General features: G+C 45.9%; 1 protein-coding gene across 1 annotated transcript in view; it reads left to right on the forward strand.

The window, feature by feature from the left end:
• The window catches only part of OBSCN (obscurin, cytoskeletal calmodulin and titin-interacting RhoGEF), a 244447-nt gene that overhangs the window by 90437 nt on the left and 130132 nt on the right, over positions 1-23878 (forward strand). The window contains exons 26-34 of the mRNA XM_063122933.1: positions 2210-2314; positions 3026-3292; positions 5612-5881; positions 8900-9166; positions 10492-10761; positions 12106-12372; positions 13260-13529; positions 14536-14802; positions 19407-19673. Of these exons, the coding sequence (XP_062979003.1) occupies positions 2210-2314; positions 3026-3292; positions 5612-5881; positions 8900-9166; positions 10492-10761; positions 12106-12372; positions 13260-13529; positions 14536-14802; positions 19407-19673 (2250 nt within the window). The remainder of the gene's footprint in view (positions 1-2209; positions 2315-3025; positions 3293-5611; positions 5882-8899; positions 9167-10491; positions 10762-12105; positions 12373-13259; positions 13530-14535; positions 14803-19406; positions 19674-23878) is intronic.

A 23878-nucleotide genomic window follows, 5' to 3' on the forward strand; every position in this document is an offset into this window, starting at 1 on the left:
GACGGAATGTGGGAAAGACGATGGAAAAGGTGCGGGGAGGTTTATTTATTTATTTATTTATTGCATTTTTATACTGCCCAATAGCCAAAGCTCTCTGGGCGGTTCACAAAAATTAAAACCATGAGGAGCATAATAAAACAACCATCAGTCTAAAAACACAAATACAAAATACAATATAAAAAAGCACAACCGGGATAAAACCATACAGTTGTGCTCCTGTGCGACTTCTCATCATTTTGGGCGTGTGGGTAAGAGATTCCACAGCGATTCGGCCAAAAATAGTTGAAATTGGTCCAGTAATTCAAGGAAAAATGGTTTCATGAAATCCACCTCCAACTTTGTTTCACCAAATCATTTCACTGATTCATCAGTATATTTACTTGGGAGTAAGTCCCACGGAACTCAGTGGTGCCAGGGCTTACTTCTGATTAGAAAGACATAGGACTGCCCTGTTAATTTCTGCTTCACCCACCTCCTGCTCAACTCCAAACAGCATGGGACAACATTTAATTTTGGGGGTCTGCTTTTGAATAAGCCGTTGACGGATGGGGAGTTTGAAACAAACTGTTGCTAAAAAATTAAAAGAAGTCCAACGACAACAAAAAAAGATGTTCCTAATATTTCAGGTTAAAAATAGGATAGTTTGTGACTTTATAATTTTAACAAGCCTGCTTCAATAACTGCCATTTGCTTGGGGGGTATTTAACACCACACCTTTAAAGAAAATGAGGTTTCATGATCCATCCATGAAAGTATGTAATGAAATATCTACAAAATTCAAGAAGGACGCAGACAAGCTGGAGCCTGTTCAGAGGAGGGCAACCAGGATGATCAGGGGTCTGGAAACAAAGCCCTATGAAGAGAGACTGAAAGAACTGGGCGTGTTTAGCCTGGAGAAGAGAAGATTGAGGGGAGACATGAGAGCACTCTTCAAATACTTAAAAGGTTGTCACACAGAGGAGGGCCAGGATCTCTTCTTGATCCTCCCAGAGTGCAGGACACGGAATAACGGGCTCAAGTTAAAGGAAGCCAGATTCCAGCTGGACATCAGGAAAAACTTCCTGACTGTTAGAGCAGTACGACAATGGAATCAGTTACCTAGGGAGGTTGTGGGCTCCCCCAAACTAGAGGCCTTCAAGAGGCAGCTGGACAACCATCTGTCAGGGATGCTTTAGTGTGGATTTCTGCATTGAGCAGGGGGTTGGACTCAATGGCCTCGTAGGCCCCTTCCAACTCTGCTATTCTATGATTCTATGATTCTATACATCAGATATACAAGTTTGGCTGTTGTGGCTTTCCCTGAAAAGAGTCCTGGGAATTGTAGTTTGCCCATGGTGGTGGTGGGTATTCTTTGTCAGATGACCCATGTCCCCTTAGAGAGCGATAGTTCCCGGGGTCACCTGGAGTGAGGAAATTACTGGGTTCACATGAACGCTGCAGCCCACCATGGGTTATTTAAGCCACTGTGGGTTGTGGCAACCGCGTGTGCCAGGTTGCTGATTCAAGCTCCCCGCCTCCCCGATTTCTTGTATTGGCCAAACCTGGTAAGGGTGGCTTTTTGGGCTGGTTAACAATCCACTCAACAACCCTACAATAGGCCATGGGCTATGGGTGGTTTGTTAACCATGCCAACAAGCCACCTTTGCCAGGTTTGGACAACATGAGAAACCATGCCTTTTGATCATAAATATTTATTTATTTATTTATTACATTTTTATACCGCCCAGGTATAGGATTGTTAACAAGCTAGACTGTGTCTGAGGGACCATAGGATAGATTGGAAGCTTGAATCTGAGGTTGGAGATAGTGCTCCAATCTCATAAGGGAAATCAGAGATCTTCACAGCTGGCATGCAAAGAACCTCGCTGGGAAGTTGACCTAGGAGAGGGGGGGGAAGGGTGTTTTGATGGCCAAGGAGGGGAGGAGACTGAAGAGGCCAGGATATGAGCTATCCTGAGGCCTCTCCAGGTTCCTTCACTACCCCTCTGAAATGTATTTGCTAGACAGGCAAAAATGCCCATCTAGCAAGAAATGCCCATCTAGCAAAAAATGCCCATCTAGCAAAAAATGCAGGGCTGCTTCTCCCATCCTGCATATGATGATCGTAAGCCCCCAAGATAAGGATTGCACCCATAGAATGAGAGAATTCTGAGTCCTGTTTTGTGTAGCAGAATGGCCTGTAACTGGGAGGGTGTGTTTATATTCACAGGAAAGAGTTATGCGCTAGTCTACCGAAGTGTGGAAGTGCAAGATTCTGCAGAGATCAAATTTGTGGCAGAAACGGCAGAATCTCGAGCAAAACTTAAAGTAAAAGGTAATGATGCCGGTGTTATGACGCGATGTGGCTCACATATCCTGCATTTGGTCATTCCATAGAATACATAATTGTATCCTGCATTTGGTCATTCCATAGAATATATAATTGTATTCCATGGAATACAGAATTGTTCGATCATTTTATTTGACACCAGCGGCCTCAGATTTTGTTTTCATCTAGTGTAACATAATGATTAAGAGGTCAAGTTTTCGACAAGGGAATCCTGTTTGTCCTGTTTGCCCACTAGGTGACATTGAAGAAGCCACTTGGACCCTTATTTGAACTAGGAGATAGTAATACTGGTCTACTTACAGGGGTAATTGCATAGATCACTGAGATAATGAATGTGAAATGTTTTGAACTCCCCAAAGTTCATAATTTGCTTATATGCAAATTATTTTATTATGATCTCCCTTTTCTCACTCGTGGTGGTTTTTCTAGATGGATGTTACGGGATTTGCCCAGTCATGCTGTCTTTTACTGATTCAGGAATTTCCTGACTATAGCACATGTTTTAAGTATGGCCGCTTTCCGGATGTTGGTGTGGATGTATTTTGGTAGGCCCAGTTTCTGAAGTTTTTCTGTATAGTTTTTTGATGGGATGCCAGTGACTGATGTGACTAACGGAATAATTGTGACCTTCCCCTGTTGCCATAGATGATGATGATGATGATGACGATGGTGATGATTTTCTTTGACCTCCTTTAGAACTGCCCGTAAAGATTGTGAAACCTCTCCGTGTGAAGATCGCCATTGAGAAGCACCGAGGCTTTCTGGAATGCCAAGTATCCCGTCCCAATGCTGTGGTCAAGTGGTACAAGGATAACCAGGAGGTCCATCCTAGCAATAAGTATGAGATTGTGAGTGACGGGGTCTACAGGAAGCTCCTCATCAATGAGACAGAGTTTGAAGATGAAGGCATTTACACCTGCGATGCCATCGATGATAAAAGCAGCGCTCAGTTCTATGTGGAAGGTACCATCACATGGTTTGGTTGGGATACTGGACAGAGCTCCCAAAATAGAATTTTGATTATGTTTGCTTATTTTGCATAAATTTGTTTACTTGTGTGTGTTTTTTAAACAGTGATCTGCACAGTCATTTGGATACATGGTGGTGGCCACTTGAAAGTCTTGTTCATGTTCCCAGCTTGTGGAAATTCAGGATGTGGCCATGCACACCTGCTCATTCACTTTGATTCTTTGTAGAATTGGTATTTTTCTGGTTATGCACCTGTGGAAAGGCAGACAAATTATTTACCACACTCTGATTAAAATTTGAGATGTCCGTTGGATAAAAACACTTTGCAGGGTGGTTTTAATCTGCAGGTTGCCAGATGGCCGCTGTTTTCTATTTTTATGTTTTATTATTTCATCAACAAACAATACAACATGAAAACACAACTGACACCAAACTTGAAAAAACCTGTTGACAATGACCTGCATCGAGCGATACAGATATATAAAACTTCCTCTTGGGGGTCTACCGATCTAGATTTAGCTAGAGAGTATTCATTAGGTCTTTCCCGAGAGCCATTGTCATGGTTAGAGTGTTAGACTGGAACTTGGGAAACCCAGTTACTGACTCTCATACTAACCTACCTCTCAGGGTTGTTGTGAGGATAAATTGGAGAGGAAGAACGTCATGTTAGCTGCTTCCAAGAGGAAACAAACCATATATAAATGTAAGAACAAATAATAATAATCTTTAGAAGCCATTGCTCTGCTTGGCTAAAGAAATCCAGGGTTGCTAGTATGTGTAAAAAAACAGTTCCAATTGCATCATTGTGCATGGCTCTTAGCTCTTTGGTTAATTTTTCTAGTAAGGCAATATCCCAGCGTCTCCATTTCCAGCTTTCAATTGATGATTTGCTTGTAGATTTCCAGGCTAACAGGATTTCATAGAATCATAGAATCATAGAATATGATTTACATTCTTGCTGCAGTCCAGAAGGACATTAGTAAATCCTTATACAGAAGATATTGTCCCAAGGAGGGGCAGTACTCCCAGTTTTGCTGTTTTACATAAGTAAAACCTGTATCTGATCTGTAGCTTTTCTTACCTAATGAAACACTTCTACCCAGAATCTTTCTATTTTATTTATTTATTTATTTATTTATTACATTTTTATACCGCCCAATAGCCGAAGCTCTCTGGGCGGTTCACAAAAATTAAAACCACAAAAAACACCCAACAGGTTAAAAACACAATTACGAAATACAGTATAAAAAGCACAACCAGGATAAAACCACACAGCAAAGTTGATATAAGATAAAATACAGAGTTAAAACAGTAAAATTTAAATTTAAGTTAAAATTAAGTGTTAAAATACTGAGTGAATAAAAAGGTCTTCAGCTGGCGACGAAAGCAGTACAGTGTAGGCGCCAGGCGGACCTCTCTGGGGAGCTCATTCCACAACCGGGGTGCCACAGCGGAGAAAGCCCTCCTCCTAGTAGCCACCTGCCTCACTTCCTTTGGCAGGGGCTCACGGAGAAGGGCCCCTGTAGATGATCTTAAGGTCCGGGAGGTACATATGGGAGGAGGCGTTCCTTCAGATAACCTGGCCCCAAACTGTTTAGGGCTTTAAATGTCAATACCAGCACTTTGAATTGGGCCCGGACCTGGACTGGCAGCCAATGAAGCTGGAAAAGGACTGGCGTAATGTGATCTCGCCGGCCAGTCCCTGTTAGTAAACGGGCTGCCCTATTTTGTACCAGCTGAAGCTTCCGGACCGTTTTCAAAGGCAGCCCCACGTATAACGCATTGCAGTAATCCAAACGAGAGGTTATCAGAGCATGGATAACTGTAGCTAGGCTATCTCTGTCCAGATAAGGGCGTAGTTGGTATATCAACCTAAGCTGATAAAAGGTGCTCTTTGCCACTGAGTTCACCTGTGCCTCAAGTGACAGTTCTGGATCCAAGAGCACCCCCAAACTGCGGACCCGATCCTTTAGGGAGAGTGCAACCCCGTCCAGGACAGGGCAAACATCACCTCTATGACTTTGCAATCCCACCACATGTGATTAAAGGTCTCTCTCTCTCTGAGGGCAACCTCTCTAGCATTGTGGGCTGCTCCCCTTGTAAATATAGCTGATATTTACTGGCGTGAGATGCCACGCATATATTGTTTTAATTGCATTTTCCCTCATCTTAGATCAAATTGATTTGTGTGGGGATCGATTCCCATGATGACCAGGTGGTCATTCTTGATTTAGAGGTGGGCTTCTCAAATGAAGTTGAAGCAGGAGTGGTAGCTCACTTTTCTCTTCGGCTCCTTCTGCTCTTTCTCCTCAGAACAATCCATTAATATTGTGAAAGGGCTGAGAGACGTGGAGGTGACCGAGCCGGCAGAAGCCAGGTTTGAATGTGAGATCTCCATTCAATCTGTGAAGCCCCCCAAGTGGTCCCTCCGCGGAGAGGTCCTGCAGGCCGGCAAGGATGTCCTGATAGAGCAAGAGGGGAGAATCCACCGCTTGATCCTGAGGAAGACTGACATGGACATGACGGGCACCATTCAGTTGGCCATCGGCAAAGCCAAGTCCTTGGCAAACCTGGTGGTAAAAGGTAAGTCGCTGCCTCCCCGGAGCTTGAGATCACGACGGAGGCCGTTTGCCAGAGCCCCTTGCCTAGCAGGATGGGCAAACGTCCTTGGCCTGGTCCCTCCTCGGCCCTGTCCACTCAAGAACCATCCCCGCTTTTGTCCCTTAATGGGTTTTCTAAGGTAAGAAAAGAAATGTAGCAGAAGTGGTGGAGAAAAGACGAGAGGGTTACAAGTGTTTTAGTTTATTCATTTCGGTCATGGACCAGTACAGCAGAAAACATCAATAATAATAATAACAATAATAATAATAATAATAATAATAATAATAATAATAAACAGAGGAGGGCCAGGATCTCTTCTCGATCCTCCCAGAGTGCAGGACACGGAATAACGGGCTCAAGTTAAAGGAAGCCAGATTCCAGCTGGACATCAGGAAAAACTTCCTGACTGTTAGAGTAGTACGACAATGGAATCAGTTACCTAGGGAGGTTGTGGGCTCTCCCACACTCGAGGCCTTCAAGAGGCAGCTGGACAACCATCTGTCAGGGATGCTTTAGGGTAGATTCCTGCCTTGAGCAGGGGGTTGGACTCGATGGCCTTGTAGGCCCCTTCCCTCTCTGCTATTCTATGATTTATGAACCCATGATAAAATACATGCGATAAAATACATTAATAATAATAATAATAATGCTAATAATTCTTACCCTCCTCTCCCTCTGGATCGAGCGAGGAACAACATTAAATGCAACAATACATAAAACTGGTTAAAGGAGCATATAAAACCAATCTCCTCTGGCAGGCCATTCCACAATTTATTCATTTTTTAAATTTTTATTTATTTATTACATTTTTATACCGCCCAATAGCCGAAGCTCTCTGGGTGGTTCACAGAAATTGAAACCATAATAAAACAACCAACAGTCTAAAAACACAAATGCAGTATAAAAAGCACAACCAGGATAAAACCACGCAGCAGAAATTGATATCGGATTAAAATACAGAGTTAGAACAGTAAAATGTAAATTTAAGTTAAAATTAAGTGTTAAAATACTGAGTGAATAAAAAGGTCTTCAGCTGGCGACGAAAGGAGTACAGTGTAGGCGCCAGGCGGACCTCTCTGGGGAGCTCATTCCACAGCTGGGGTGCCACAGCGGAGAAGGCCCTCCTCCTAGTAGCCACCTGCCTCACTTCCTTTGGCAATCCAGAGGAGGCAGAAGAAAAGGTCCTCTGGGTAACAGTTGCCAGCCTAGTTGTGGTTGAATGAAGTAAGTTCTCCCCAGAGGATCGGACTGTGGGTGGTGGAATGTATGGGGGAAAGTGAGCCTGCAGGTAACCTGGACCCAAACCATGTAGGGCTTTAAGGGTAATAACCAACACTTTATACTTCGCCCGGAAACTAATTGGCAGCCAGTGAAGCGATTTTAAAACTGGTGTAATATGGTCACCCCTAGGTGTACTGGTGACATAAAATCCATAAAGTCATTGTATTAAGCACAATCTAAAATATTATTGTTCACAAAACCCTTCAACAGCAATTTCCATTGTGTTATGGCAGCTGCATGGGTTACGAGTGCTCCCCTCGTAAAATTCCATGAATGAGGCAGGGTGATGGAGGGACAGAAGCCTTGGCTGGAAGCATCCTATGCCTTTCACACACAGGGCAGTCACTCTCAAGCGTGGAAGAGGCGAGGGAGGCTTATTATTTATAGTGGGCCATCAGTGGGCCCGGTGCATCGGAATATGTCAGAGGCTAGGTTCCCTGCCCTGAGGAGCCTACAATCTAAAATTCAGCATAGGGGAAATAACAGAGGAAGAGGAGGGAGTTTGGGGAAATGGAGCAGACAGGGGAAGATTATCCATTTATTTCATTTATATGTAATGAGGGATCAGTGGAGGCTGGTGGCTCCGATGCCAGTGGGGCGGTGAATCCGTTCCAGGTTTCAGTCAGAACCAGTGCGAACTCTAAAGGAGCTCTCCAAGGAGCGTCTGCACCTCGGATAGCTCCATTAGGGTTCCGACTGGTTCTGGCTGAAACCTGGAACGGATTCACTAGCCTCCGCTGTCAGGAATGGGCAGTTCAGCAAAATGCAAGCTCCTTCAGATTCTCCTGATTCCACCCCGAAGCCCGTTCTGACTTGCGTCCTTATCAGGTTGTGAGCTTTGTTTTGTTCTTTTTGCACACAAAAAAGTGTGCGTTTCCCAAAACGTACGCCTCATCACACTATCTCTCATTAAAGCGTGTTTGTGTGCGTTTTTCACAAGTATGAATTTTTATCATGCACGTTTTTCAGATGTATCGGTTTCTTTGAATGCATTTTTTTTGTTTCGTTTTGCAAATCGCATTGCAAACTCGGAAGTGTATGGACTCCTACCACAGATTGCATTCAGGAAGGTGCAGACTGGGTGAATTCTGCTCCGAAACAAGCTGAAACAAATCGCTCCTACATCCTTACACGTCCTTAGAGTTAGTTATAGGAGGGTATGTCCAGCGCAGAAGCCTCCCACCTGTCAGGATCAGGCCTCCCTAGTGTGGGGTAAGGGGTTGCAGGGGTCAGTCAGACTCAGAATCCGAAGAAGAAGCAGGACCAGAAATTTACCAGGCAACACAGGAAGCAGGGGAGGAGATTCATCCTTGACACCTGAAGAGTCTTGGAGAATCTCCTCTCCCGCATCCTGTGGTGGATGGTGAATTTCTGGTCCTGCTTCTTCTTCGGATTCTGAGTCTGATTGACCTCCCGCAACCCCTTGCCCCACACTAGGGAGAAGAGGCCTGATCCTGACACCACCCTTCCCCCAAGCCTTCTCCTCTCCATCCCTTAGTGGGTGGAAGACAGCTGTCCAATCTGTTTCTGTTCCTCTTTAATTTCATTTGGCATTTTATTGCCCTTCGTTGGGATTTCTCTACATCAATTAGCTTTGATCAGTGGGAACTGGTTCCCTGTCTTTCTGGCATCAACAGTGTGCGCTTCCCCTTAAATCTGGTTCAGTGCCCCTTCTTCATTCCTGATGGCTCCTCTCCACCTTTAACCTTCTCTTTGTAGATCTTCTGGTGACCATTACCAGGCAGCTAGAAGACAAGATCGTCCAGGAAACCCATTCCGTTGTCCTGTCTTGTGACTTCAAGCCTTCTCCCAAAGTAGTGGAATGGTACAAAGACCACACCCTCATCGAACCCTCAGAGAGATTTAAGCCCAAGAGGGAAAAACACACAGCAGAGCTCAAAATCCTGAGACTGAATATTGGTGATTCTGGCGTTTACAAGTGCAAAGCTGGGAGTGCAGAGACCAAAGCCATGCTGACCGTTTTAGGTACGTGGAAAGTGCAGCGTGTGTGTGTAAGGGTAAGGGGTGGTGGTAGTCTTGTACAAAAAGAGAAAGGAGCCATTTTGTCAGGTGCAAATTTATATTTATTTATTGATTTATTACATTTCTATACCGCCCAATAGCCGGAGCTCTCTGGGCGGTTCACAAAAATTAAAAACATTCAAAGTATAAAGCAACAGTATAAAACCATACTATAAAATACAATATAAAAGCTCAACCAGATCAAAACAGCAGCAATGCAAAATTACAAATTTACAACACCAAGTTAAAATTTATTTATAGTAGGGTGACCAACTGTCAGGATTTCCCCGGATTTGTCCTGGTTTTTGTTCTTTCCATGGTGTCAGGGGGGATTTTCTATAATTTTCAATAATGTCCTGGAATGACACACCTTCCCCTTTAAGGCTGCCATTAGCATGGCAGGAGGGAGTGACATGCTTTCTTGAGGCACATCATTCCCCCACCCCGAGCTCCAATTGAGGTCTTAAAGGGGAAAGTGGGTCATTCGTGGACATTATAGAAAACGCCCCAATTGGAGTGGATGGTGGTGGTGCAGAATGAAATCCTTTCCTCTCCTCCACTCCAATCGGGTTCTTTAAGGTGGCGGGGGAATAACGTACTTTCTGCAGGACTCAGAAAGCTGCCTCTCCACACACACACTACGTGTCCTCTTTTTTGTTTTCCCAAATATGGTCGCCCTAATTTATAGACTGTTAAAATGCTGGGAGAATAAAAAGGTCTTCACCTGGCGTCTAAAGGCATATAATGTAGGTGCTAAGCGAACCTCCTTAGGGAGCTCATTCCACAGCCGGGGTGCCACAGCAGAGAAGGCCCTCCTCCTGGTAGCCACCTGCTTCACTTCCTTTGGCAGGGGCTCACGGAGAAGGACCCCTGAGGATGACCTTAGGGTCCGGGCAGGTACATATGGGAGGAGCGTTCCTTCAGATAACCTGGCCCCAAACCGGGAGGAGCCTTTGGTTAGTGGTGGAAAAACTCTTGCCTGAAACTCTGGAGAGTTGTTGCCAGTCAGTGCCTGGGTTCAGGCAACACGATAGTCCATACTCAAGGGTTGAGTTTGGGTTGAGTGTGGGTTGTCATTGAAACGTGCGTTATCATGTTTTCTGAACCCAGCTGCGCTAACAAACCATGGTTTGTTAATCATAAGCAACCCATGAAGAGAACCCATGGTTTGTTTGTTTTTGGGTTGTGAACTTTGTGTTGTTAATCCTTAATTTGCTGAGGCATTTTCTGAGTTTGAAGAGGGGGTTACATTTTAATGCGAAGGCGCCTCGTTCTCTGCCTCTCTTTAGAGCGCAAAGTGGAGATCACCAAACACCTGCAGGATGTGGAAATCGATGAGGAGGGTTGTGCCGTCTTCTCCTGTGAGCTAGCTGAGGACAGCGATGACGTAGAATGGTTCCTTAATGACACACATCTCTTCCCCAACAACTTCAATGAGATCAAGAGGTTGGGCACGTCTCACAGCTTGACACTCAAGCACGTCATGACAGAAGATGCCGGGACGGTGACAGTCAAGGTTCAGAAGAAGGTGTCCGAGAGCGCTCGGCTGAAGGTGAAAGGTGAGCCTCTCTCATTCACTGGGTCAAGGTCCTCCTTTGCCCATGCTTTTTGGGGGCAGGTGGGTGGGGGAGAAATGTTCTTCTTCCCATGTCTCATGTCTAGCCCTGCTCCCCTTGGGTTGAGGGAAGGTGTTTCAGGTGATCAATCAGAATCAGACTCTAAAGTAGAGGAGACGGTGCCAAAAACAGGCCAGATTATACTAGTGGTGGAGGCAGCTCTCATGGGCTCTTCACCAGCTGGGAGTGAACCTTCTCCAGAGCTTCTCTCCTCAAGGGCAAACAATACACACTCAGTGGGAAGCCAGTATTCTTCCGAAGGGGAGGGCACAGAGAGGTTAGCCAATCCTAGAGTACGCCGCAGACTAAAATGGGTGGAGCTAAAAGAAGGTGAGAGAAAGTCAGCCTGGCTGGCATCTCGTCAGAAGCTGCATCACAACCAGTTAATGCATTTTGGGAAAAGGCTTTTCATTCTTCTTGACAGGACAATTGTCTCACTTAGTTTGAATAGTTTTGCCTAGAGGAAAGTTCCTAGAGATTAGACTCCCTTCAGGTGGGAAGAGATGTTTATTGCTTGAATAAAGCTTTGTGGATTACTCACCAGACCTCATTATTGTCTCCCAAGAAGGCGGGAGGTCTTGGGAAACATAAGAACGTAAGCATCTTCCCTAGGAGGGAAGGTTACATCAACTGGGATTGCTTAGCTTGGACAAAAGGAGGCTAAGGGGAGACATGATAGAGGTGTACAAAATTATGCATGGTGTGGAGAATGTGGATAGGGAAACATTTTTCTCCCTCTCTCAAAATCCTAGAACCCAATGGGGTCATCTCATGAAGCTGATGGGTGGGAGATCCAGGACAAATAAGAGGAAGGGCTTCTTCACACAGCACATACAGTAGTTAAATTATGGAACTCACTACCACAAGATGTAGTGATGGCCACCAATTTGGATGACTTTTAAAGGGGGTTGGAAAAATTCCTGTGTGAGAAGGCTATCAATGGCTACTAGCCCTGATGGTTGTGTGCTATCTCCAGTATTTGAGGCAATAAGCCTGTGTGCACCAGTTGCTGGGGAACATGGGTGGGATGGCACCATGTCCTGCTTGTTCATCCCTGGCTGATGGCTGGTTGGCCACTGTGTGAACAGTGTTGGATTAGATGGACCCTTGGTCTGATCCAGGAGGACTCTTCTTATAATAATATGTACAAGATCAACCACCTGTTTTAAGTCAGAAGAACAGGTACACGCAGACCATGGCCTATTCCTGTATTATGGACTTGAGTCAAATCATTTCAGGAAGTTGGATCTAAACTTCTGTTTCTTTCTTTGTTGCCATGTTCTTCAGAGAAGCCCGTGGTCTTCATGAAATCCCTGGATGATGTTGTTGGAGAGGAGCGTGGTACAGTCACTCTGGAGTGTGAGGTCTCCAAGACAAAGGTCAAACCCGTCTGGAAAAAGGAGGGCGCGGCGCTTACTCCAGGAGACAAGTATGAGATGCTGCAGGCTGGAAAGACATTGGGTCTCATCATCCATGATCTCGACAAGAAGGATGCTGGCTTGTACACGTGTGATCTCGGTACAGAGGTTGCCAAGTCTAAAGTCAGTGTTCAAGGTAGGGGATGCTGCACTGTGAAATCCAGAACTGTAGAGTTCAGGGAGACAGTATATACACCATGAGTCCCCATTTTGGAACTGTGGGCACATCTGGAATATGGAGGGTGTCATGGGTGCTCTCACAAAATGGCGGCTATGTGGAGGGGCGTGCCCATTTACAAAATGGCTGCCCTGGTGAGCATGGCCAGTCACAAAACACTAATTTCCCAAATGGTGACCTGGTGGGACTAAAAGAAAATTATCTTGCCCAGAAGTACAAGACAGAGAGGGGAGCTGAGCTCTAAAACACCCACCCACTCTTTTGAAACCAAATAAAGACGGCCCTGAGGGACAGTGCTTTGCTTTGCAATATGCTGGCCTTCCAGTCAAAATAATAATTTAAAAATCTTTCAGAAATAAAACAAAAGTCAGGAGGAGCAGGTAGCCTGCCGGATGCTAAGGGAGGTGTCTGCGTGCATCTCAGGGCCCATGAGTACCAGGTTGGAGACCCCTGAAATAGTCTTGCCCCATTCCCCCCCCCCATCAAACCACATAATCCATTCTTCAGTATACCACAAGCAGAGCACAAAAGCAAACACCCTCCGACATAGCAGCAAGTAGAAAAGTTGTGTGTGTGTGCTGGGGTGTGTGTGCTTTTAAAATCAACCAAAATGCACCTCATCTTTCCCCCAGCTTTTTCCATAACCCAGTATGGATTTTTCATACCATGTGTGGAGCAGGGAAAGACGGTCCCCCAGGGTTGGCTGGGGATGATAGGATTTGTAGTCCAACACATCTGGAGGACACCAAGTTGGGGTTAAGGCTGCTTTTTCACTATTGATGTGAAGGTGACAACATTTCTTTGATAATTGTTTTATCCGCCTTCTTTCCTTCTTTCCACGCCAGAGCTGAATGTCGGCATCACGAAACGCCTAAAGAACACCGAAGTCCTGGAAGGGGAGAGCTGTAGCTTTGAATGTGTTCTCTCCCACGAAAGTGTCGAAGATTGCCATTGGCTCGTCAATGGGAATGAAGTGAGCCATGATGGACGGTTTAGAGCTTTCAACAAAGGGAGGAAATACACCCTCACTATCAAAAAAGCCCTAGCTTCCGACGCCGGAGAAGTGTCTTTCTCGGTCCGTGACTTAAACTCCAAAGCCTCCCTAATTGTGAAAGGCAAGTAGAAGAGAGTTCTTGTGTGCGCATGACATGATGGAATCATATCACACCACCAGCTGCCGTCAAAATGTCCCTTTCCTATAATCAATTTATTATTATTCATTTATGGCACCTCTAAACCACCCAACAGCCGAAGCTCTCTGGGCGGTTCACAAAAATTAAAACCATCAAATACAATTCAAGGTATAAAACAAACCACGGTATTAAAAACACACAATATAAAAGCACAACCAGGATAAAACCGAGCAATGCAGTTCCCGTGTGCGCTGTACGTTCAGGCTGTTTGCGCTAAGTGCTCCCTTTTTGTTCAAAGGGCCCATCCTCCCGGTTTTTCCATACCTTGTGAACAACTTGGGAGTGAGAGAGATATAGCTCCAGGCCACGTGCTTCCAGCTTCCGGAGCAGCTTCAAGGGCAGCCCCACATAGAGCGCATTGCAGTAATCCAGTCTTGAGGTTACCAATGCCTGTACCACCGCGGTCAAGCTATCCCTGTCCAGGAGAGGCCGTAGTTGGCGAACCAACCGAAGATGGTAAAAGGCACTCCGAGCCGTGGCGGCTACTTGAGCCTCCAACGACAGAAATGGGTCTAAGAGTACCCCCAAACTACGAACCTGTTCTTTCAGAGGCAGAGCAACCCCATCCAGAACAGGCCATGAGCCTGTCTCCCGGACTCGGGAACCACTCACCCACAGGGCTTCCGTCTTGCCAGGATTCAGTCTCAGTTTATTGGCCCTCATCCAGCCCATTACTGAGTCTAGGCACTGGTCCAGGACCTGCACAGCCTCACCTGATTCAGTTGTCACAGGGAGACAGAGCTGCGTGTCATCAGCGTATTGATGGCATTTAGCTCCAAATCCCCTAATGACCGCTCCCAACGGCTTCATATAGATGTTAAATAACATACTTTTTCCCATTCTCCGACAAATTAAAAAGACACAACACTTCGAGGATGATTTATTTTTCAAAAATAACGGGGAGGTTCTTTTGCTTCCTTCCCCACAGAAAAGCCAGCAGAATTTACACGGCAGCTGGAGGACAAGACGACGGCGGTAGGGCAGGAGGTGAGCCTGAGCTGCGACTTGTCCAAATGGGACGGCAACGTCAAGTGGTACAAGGACGGCAAAACCATTCGGAGAAGCCAGAAGTACGACCTGCGTCAGGAGGGAACCCGGGCCATATTGATTATCCACGACGCCACGGTCAAGGATAGCGGCGAATATACCTGCGAGACGGAAATCTCCAAAACAAAAGCAACACTCACGGTGGAAGGTAAGTGGCAGTGGCCCATGAAAGATGCCTCCAGTGGGCAGGTTAGGGTTGATCAAGCAGTGCAGTTTGGTTCCACCTCCTAGCTGTTCACTGAAAGGGACCTTCTTAGGAAGGAGTGCATCAACAAGTTTTGTTGTTTATTCGTTCAGTCTCTTCCAACTCTTTGTGACGTCATGGACCAGCCCACGCCAGAGCTTTCTGTCGGCCGTCGCCACCCCTAGCTCCCCCAAGGACAAGTCCGTCACCTCCAGAATATCATCCATCCATCTTGCCCTTGGTCGGCCCCTCTTCCTTTTGCCTTCCACTTTCCCTAGCATCAGCCTCTTCTCCAGGGTATCCTGTCTTCTCATTATGTGGCCAAAGTACTTCAGTTTTGCCTTTAAAACCATTCCCTCAAGTGAGCAGTCTGGCTTTATTTCCTGGAGTATGGACTGGTTTGACCTTCTTGCGGTCCAAAGCACTCTCAGAATTTTCCTCCAACACCACAGTTCAAAAGCATCTCTCTTCCTTCGCTCAGCTTTCCTTATGGTCCAGCTCTAAAACTCTATTATTTATATATAGGCCTCCTCCAAAATAATCAGCCCCCTAATAGAATATTTCTAAAAATATAAACAAACAAGCCAATGGTTAGATAAGGACGTAAGAAGAGCCCTGCTGGATCAAACCAAAGGTCCATCTAATCCAGCACTGTGTTCACACAGTGGCTGAGCTGTCGACCAGGGAGCAACAAAGCAGGACATGGTGCAACAGCACCTTCCCACCCATGTTCCCCAGCAATTGGTGCACACAGGCTTAACGCCTCCAATACTAGAGGTAGCACAGAACCATCAGGTTTAGTAGCCACGGATCACCTTCTCCAGGAACTTATCCAACCCCCTTCTAAAGCCATCCAAATTGGTGGCCATCGCTATGTCTTGTGGTAGTGAGTTCCATAATTTAACTCCTGTATGTGCTGTGTGAAGAAGTCCTTCCTTTTATTTGTCCTGGATCGCCCACCAATGGTTTGCTTGCCATACTTTTTGTTGCATTTAATGTGTTCCTCTTCTTAATGCTCTCCCAGCAAAAACAAACAAGCCTTAATTGTGCCTCTGTGCAAATGTGCATAATTTGTTCCGCTTTACCTATTTCTTAAACTTTGCACAATTTTTGACTAAATTGATCATTATAGTAGCAGCATGTTCCAGACTTTTAGCTGATCGGGGGGGGGGGGAGGAATCAAAATTTTGAGGATAGAAAGGCAAAGATGTTGGTCTTTGTGGAGAAGGGGTTAAGTCAGTTGTCCAGTGGTGGTGGTGGTGCTGGCGGTGAAACATGGAGGTCACTGAAGCCTACTAGCAGAGGGAACGTGATTGATGGGCGTAACAAACAAATGAAGAGATAATGCAGGTGTGTCAGGATGGTGGAAGAAGAACTTGGTGTCATGGTCCTAGAACTGGAGGCTTGGCGTCAGCCACCAAAGTGCTCTGAGTCCAGCAAGGCAGCGGTCAACCCACTCGAGGGAGGGCCCTTGGCGCACCCTTCAGACCCAAGGACTCAGCCTCCCCATCAACCTCAGTCTATAGAAATGACACTCATGTTCCTCAGCCACATAGAACATTAAGGCTATGGAAAGAAGCATGGGTCCTTTAATCTCACCATCATCATCACCAGTGTGGTGTAGTGGCTAAAGTGTTGGACTGGGAGTCGGGAGATCCGGGTTCTAGTCCCCGCTCGGCAATGGAAACCCACTGGGTGACTTTGGGCCAGTTACAGACTCTCAGCCCAACCCACCTCACAGGGTTGTTGTTGTGAGGATAAAATGGAGAGGAGGTAGAGGATTATGTATGCTGCCTTGGGTTCCTTGGAGGAAAAAAGGCAAGATATAAATGTAATAAATAAATAAATCATCAGTTATTACATTTCTATACAGACCCCTTAGCTGAAGCTCTCTGGGTGGTTTACAAAGACTAAAACATTAAGAACAATATGCAAAATTTAAAAATATAAAGACACACACAACAGACAGTATAAACAGAGACAACATACATCTAAAAGCAAATTTGAGCAACCAGTCAAACCGTAAAACAAATCCGAGATAAATTAAAAAAAACACACCTCATCACATGCTGCTAAATACCTGGGAAAAGAGAAAAGTCTCAGCCTGGTTCCGAAAAGATAGTAATGTTGGTGCCAGGCAGTCCTTGTCAGAGAGATCATTCCATAATTGGGTGCCATCACCGAGAAGGACCTCTCTCTTGTGGCAGTCAGTAGCCAGTGGCAGGTGGAGTTTCTGAGAAATTTGAGCTGACCAGCTTATCGAAACCCTCAGTTGCTGCTAGAACAACAGCTCCAGTTATGAGGAAGTCCTAGACTCATAGAATAGCAGAGTTGGAAGTGGCCTACAAGGCCATCAAGTCCAACCCCCTGCTCAATGCAAGAATCCACCCTAAAGCATCCCTGACAGATGGTTGTCCAGCTGCCTCTGGAAGGCCTCTAGTGTGGGAGAGCCCACAACCTCCCTAGGTAACTGATTCCATTGTCGTACTGCTTTAACAGTCAGGAAGTTTTTCCTGATGTCCAGCTGGAATCTGGCTTCCTTTAACTTGAGCCCGTTATTCCGTGTCCTGCACTCTGGGAGGATCGAGAAGAGATCCTGGCCCTCCTCTGTGTGACAACCTTCGAAGTATTTGAAGAGTGCTCTCATGTCTCCTCTCCATCTTCTTTTCTCCAGGCTCAACGTGCCCAGTTCTTTCAGTCTCTCGTCATAGGCCTTTGTTTCCAGACCCCTGATCATCCTGGTTGCCCTCCTCTGAACACGCTCCAGCTTGTCTGCATCCTTCTTCAATTGTGGAGCCCAGAACTGGACACAATACTCTAGATGAGGCCTAACCAGGGCCAAATAGAGAGGAACCAGTACCTCACATGATTTGGAAGCTATACTTCTATTAATGCAGCCCAAAATAGCATTTGCCTCCCCAGCCCAGTAGTTCTTTGTAATAGTCTGGGACGTGGGTGGCTGGGAGCGCAGACTGGGTGCCGGGACCCAAGACAGCAAAGGTGTACAGAGACTAACACATACACACAAGCTGTTTAGGATAGAGCATTTTACTGATATAACCATGATGTGGCGGGAGCAAGAGGCAGGGGCGAGGTTCTGTAGGCAACCAAGTGGTGGAGACCAGAGTCCAACAGGGCCCGTGGTAGTAGCAAGTCCAGGGCCGATCAAGGGTTCAAGGGTAAGGTCAAACCTGGGTCCAGACAGGGCCAGAAGCAAGGACATGGTCCAGGGCACAGTCCAAGGTCCAAATAATCAAGGCGTGGCAGAGGCAAGAGCAGGAGCGTAGTCCAGAGAGCAGTCCGAGGTCAGGAACAGACAAGGCAATTGTTTGGAAAGACAATCTGGAAACAAAGCCCTATGAAGAGAGACTGAAAGAACTGGGCATGTTTAGCCTGGAGAAGAGAAGATTGAGGGGAGACATGAGAGCACTCTTCAAATACTTAAAAGGTTGTCACACAGAGGAGCGCCAGGATCTCTTCTCGATCCTCCCAGAGTGCAGGACACGGAATAAGGGGCTCAAGTTAAAGGAAGCCAGATTCCAGCAGGACATCAGGAAAACCTTCCTGACTGTTAGAGCAGTACGACAATGGAATCAGTTGCCTGGTGAGGTTGTGGCCTCTCCCATACTAGAGGCCTTCCATAGGCAGCTGGACTACCCTCTGTCAGGGATGCTTTAGGGTGGATTCCTGCCTTGAGCAGGGGGTTGGACTCGATGGCCTTGTAGGCCCCTTCCAACTCTGCTATTCTATGATTCTATGAAGGCATCAAGAAACAAGGCACACAGGACCAGGCGCCTAGCACCACAGAAACAGTGTTGTTGTGGCAAAAGCTGGAGTCACAATGTGGTTCTTAAATAGCCCTGACTCTAGTTGCTCCCAGCTGCACTGAATTACCCTATCGTGAGCTGCTGCTGTCCGGGGCCTGAGTTCTGCCAGCACTCTGCAGCAGAGCAGCCCTTTGAGCTCGGACCTGGATCCTGTGAGCACTCATCAACAGTACCTGATCCTGACATTCTTGCAGAGTGCTGTCCAAGGTACTAGTAGTCTCTGCCTTGCTAAGCTCTTGTTTTCTGGACATAACTGACAGCTGCACATGTTTTGCTGGCTATAGTTTCTTTCAACCATAGACTTCTGATTGACCAGCTACTTCCCCGGGACCCCATCCTTAGCGAGAACACTCGGGACCACATGAAGGCAATTGAGGACAGGCAGCTTATCTCTGAGCCATTATCCAAAATTTATTTATTTATTTATTTATTTATTACATTTTTATACCGCCCAATAGCCGAAGCTCTCTGGGAGGTTCACAAAAATTAAAACCATAATAAAACAACCAACAGGTTAAAAACACAAATACAAAATACAGTATAAAAAGCACAACCAGGATAAAAACCACACAGCAAAATTGATATAAGATTAAAATACAGAGTTAGAACAGTAAGATTTAAATTTAAGTTAAAATTACGTTAATTAAGTTAATTAAAATTAAGATAAATTAAATTTATCTCTTTTGCTACATTTGATGGGAGTATTGACCTGAGATATCTCTTTACTTCAATTTCTTTCAGAAGCAGGAAATAACTTCGTCAAAGATCTTTCGGACCTGAAATTGGATGAAAATAAAAAAGCGGTTTTCACGTGTGAAACCAAGAAGCCCGCTTCTGCTGTGACCTGGAGGAAAGGCATTGCTGATCTTAAGGCAAGCCAGAAATATGAGATCAGCCAGAAGGGGAACGTCCTGCAACTCACGGTGAACGACTTAAAGGAAAATGACACTGACATCTACACCTGTGACATTGGCGATACCCAGTCAAGTGCAAAGCTAGTCGTGCAAGGTATGGATGTCACACAGTTTGTCTCATAGGAGCAGGAACAGATTAGTAGGAGGGGGAAAATCAGAGTACAATCCCAGCATGTCTTGGAAAGGAAAGGAACCTCTTGTGCAAGCACTGAGTCATTACTGACTCTTGGAGGGACGCCAGCTTTCGCTGACGTTTTCTTGGCAGGCCTTATAGCGGGGTGGTTTGCCGTTGCCTTCCCCGGCCGTGATTACCTTTCCCCCAGCTAACTGGGTACTCCTTTTACCAACCTTGGGAGGATGGAAGGCTGAGTTGACCCGAGCCAGCTGCCTGAAACCAGCTTCCGCTGGGATCGAACTCAGGCCGTGGGGAGAGTTTCAGCTGCAGAAACTGCTGCTTTACCGCTCTGCACCACACGAGGCTCAACATTTCTTAGTCACATCCTAATTCGACTACTGCAATGCACTCTATGTGGAGCTGCCTTTGAAGAATGCTCAGAAATGTCAGCGGGTGCAAAATGTGGCAGCCAGACTGTTGTCTGATGTGTGTTATAACATACACTGGTGTTACAGAGTTTCATTGTTTCCAGGCCCAAGTCCAGGTGCTGGTTCTTACCCCAAAAGCCCTAAATGACCCAGGCCCAGGATATCTGAAAGACCACTGCTTCCATATAGTTCTACCTGTCCTTTACCATCTTCATTTGAGCCCCTGCTGTGTTCCACCATCAAGTGAAGCTAGATTGGTGAGAACATGGGATAGGGCCTTCTCTGTGGCAGCCCCTCATTTAAGGAAATCTCTCTAGGGGGATCAGACTACCTCCTGCACTGTTTGCCTTTTGGTGAGCAGTGAAGTCTTGTTTTGCTCAATAACTGTAAAATTGAAGAGCTGGTTATTAGTCCCACTCTCATATATTTGATAACCACTGGCTGAAAATGGTATAGAAGTATTTTAGTAAATAAACCAACATTTAGATTTCCTTCTTATTTAGGTAAGAAGACCAGAACCCTGGAGTGATTCTTCTATTAATGTAACGTCCTTTCTCTGTTATAAGATGGGATTGGTGTACCAAATCTCCCAAGCCACTGTGAATTATGACTATGTTTTGTCTAATTAAACTAGTTATCTGCATAGTGAGCTGCTATATTTGCATACGGGTAGTAATACACTGTATTTATTGTGACATGTAATTTTTTTACATTAATTCCTTTATCAACAAGCATAGAGATATATCCACGTCTCTTTCTCAATACTATAGCAGCTTGTTCCCAGTTGGACACTTACTCATCACAAGGGTTAGCAACTGAATTTTTGCTGTCTTCTTGTGTGTTCATGTATGTTGCTGTTCCATTTTTTAGGCCATTAACAAAACACCTAGGACATGAATATGTGTCTTTAATGTTCAAGTGGTGAATCGGTTGAGAGGGTTCCATCGTTAAAGGTAGCCTAAAAATAATTTTAGATAGATAGATAGATAGATAGATAGATAGATTTATTACAATGCAATAGAGCAATGCATTTGGATTTTGGAACAGAACTTTTGTCTTTGCCAAGAGGTTTAATGGGATTTATTTTCAACCAGGAGGATGTTACTCTTAGTTGCAACCACCACTCAAAGGATTATTTACTTTGAATCATTTTTCATCTCTAGTTTTCTTATCAAATATTTCAGATGTGAAGTATGCAATAGAGCAGCCTTTCTCAACCTGGGGCGCTCCAGATGTGTTGGACTACAACTCCCAGAATGCCCCAGCCAGCTCTGGCTGGGGCGTTCTGGGAGATGCAGTCCAACACATCTGGAGTGCCCCAGGTTGAGAACCACTGCAATAGAGGATACAATAGATGAAGGCATGCCTTGTAGTCCAAATCTTCTAAAAAAGCCACTGTCTCATTGGTGATTGTCATGAACCTCAATCGCCCCAGTGTGTAGCAGAGGATTCTGATAAGGATATGTCACAGTCTACATTCTCAGGGATAGCACAAGTCAGTGCTTTTTCAGGGTCCCCCAACCAGAGGACACACACCTGCCATCATCCACTACCTCAGAAGATGAGTCTCCAGCAGATCCTCCATCTCCCCAGCTTTGCAGAAATCTCAGGTGACAAAAGCAGCCAAGGGTCTTTTAACAATCCCATCAGTGACTCCAGGAGGATCAGAGCTGATCACACTACAGGTCTTGTCAGCCTACATAAGACTTCAGTTGGCTTTAGCTATTTGCTGAGACAACATCCTCAGCATGGCAGAAGAGAGTTCCAGCCAGCTGATTCACAAGGAGCTATCCAAGGTCCTACTTCCTTCCTGCCTTGATATGACTTCCTGCCTTGATCTTACTGCCAGCTTCCTCTGCAAGCCTCAAAGGACCCCAGAATGGGATAGAGGTGAGATGTTTCTTATGTGGAGCTACAGCTATTTTCTGTCAGGACTTCTGATGTTAGATTCTGACCCAAAGACCATAAATTTGGACCACTCAAACAAGCAGGCTGAACCACGTTTTGTGTCATCACATGAACTATCCAAGGCTGTCTAGCTCCCCACATCTAAAGGCCTAATCGGAGGCATCGGTGTGTAAATCTCCAACCCAGAGAATTCCGAACCATCATTGAGAATCTCATCTTTAACAGCAAGAACATCCAGTCAGGGTCTGAAGCCATCCTTGGCATATACAGAATGGACAGTGAGATCTAGCAGAAGATACGAATGTAAGGTTGAGATTTCCATTACAGTGAAAAGTACTATGGATGGAACTGTGATGCTTTGGATGGTTCTCCAAATAGTGGTACTAATTTAACAGCTGGGTTGATCTCTTGCTGGTTCCGATTATTCTTCCTGATTTTGTTAACCAGTTGGCTTCATCCGTCAACTTCAAACAGTGTGGCAAAATAGGAAATCAGGTGAAGATTCCCCTTTGAATGAATAGCATTCCAGTCGTAAACAGGATTCAGGACTTCATGCTTGCAAGAAAATCCCCTTTCTCGCCTATGCATAATAGATGTACTCTACCAGCTTATCCAGAACTTTGAAGAACTTCCCCTGAAAACTCCATGCACTGGAAAGAATCCATGTGGTCCGTAGCTGGTACATGGGATGTTGCCTCCACAATCAAAAGAAGCTTTAGGTTGTTAATGTTATTCATTTTTAATCTCATTAATTTTTATCTGTCCATTTTTAAAGCTTTTTTTTTCTTTTCTTCTGGGTCAAACTCCTGTTAGTAACCGTGGTGCAAAAGTCAATGAATTGAAGCTTTGTTGAGAAGAAGCTTCCCCTCCCCCCAACAGTTCTTGGAGTACTTGCCCATTTTTTATTTATTTGGAATTTTTTTTTGCCCCCGTGAAGTTGCAGATGGCAAGGTTTCTGGAAACAGAACATGTGAGTCCAGGTGGAACAGCAGCTCATGATGACCCATGTTGAGAGAGAGAGAGAGAGAGAGTGCGCAAGAAAGAGAGCAGGGCCGGTGCCAGACTATTTTGCGCCCTAGGCAAGTGAGCTACTTTCACCCCCCCACCCCCACCCCAGTGTACCTGGGTGTGGGGCGCCATCTCGCCCGCCCAGCCGAAGTGAAGCCAGGACGTTGGGGGTGGGGGCGGCTTCAGAATGGCACACCCAGCCGGAAGCCGCTCTGGGAGAGTGACTTCCGGGCGTGCCGTTCTGAAGCTGCCCACCCCCACCCCAGCGTCCTGGCTTCGCTTTGGCACCCACCCAGCTTTTCTTCATTTTCCTCCCCACTTCATGTTCACTAAAGGCAACTAGCCCTGATGGTTGTGTGCTATCTCCAGTATCAGAGGCAGTAAGCCTGTGTGCACCAGTTGTTCATCCCTGGCCGATGGCTGGTTGGCCACTGTGTCTACAGAATCGGACTCAAAGAGTACTTATCAATGGAACCTTCTCAAACTGGGGAGAGGCAACGAGTGGGGTACCGCAGGGCCCAGTCCTGGGCCCAGTGCTCTTCAACATTTTTATTAATGATTTGGACAAGGAGGTGCAGGGAACGCTGATCAAATTTGCAGATGACACAAAATTGGGTGGGATAGCTAATACTAGGGATGTGCTCCGCTTCTCCTCGAACCGGAGAAGCAGGAGCAGAGCGGGGGGCTTCGCCTACCCTTAAGGCGGAGGCAAAGAGAGTCAAGGGGGCTGCGGATCGAGGCGAAGAGGATCGCCTCAATCCGGAGCTTCGCCTGAAGGTAAGTGGGGGGGAGGGGGACTCATCTGGCGCTGTCGGCGCTGCCATCTATGCGGCTGCGGCG

This window comes from Elgaria multicarinata, chromosome 1, assembly GCF_023053635.1.
Source record: "Elgaria multicarinata webbii isolate HBS135686 ecotype San Diego chromosome 1, rElgMul1.1.pri, whole genome shotgun sequence".
Classification (NCBI taxonomy): Eukaryota; Metazoa; Chordata; class Lepidosauria; order Squamata; family Anguidae; genus Elgaria; species Elgaria multicarinata.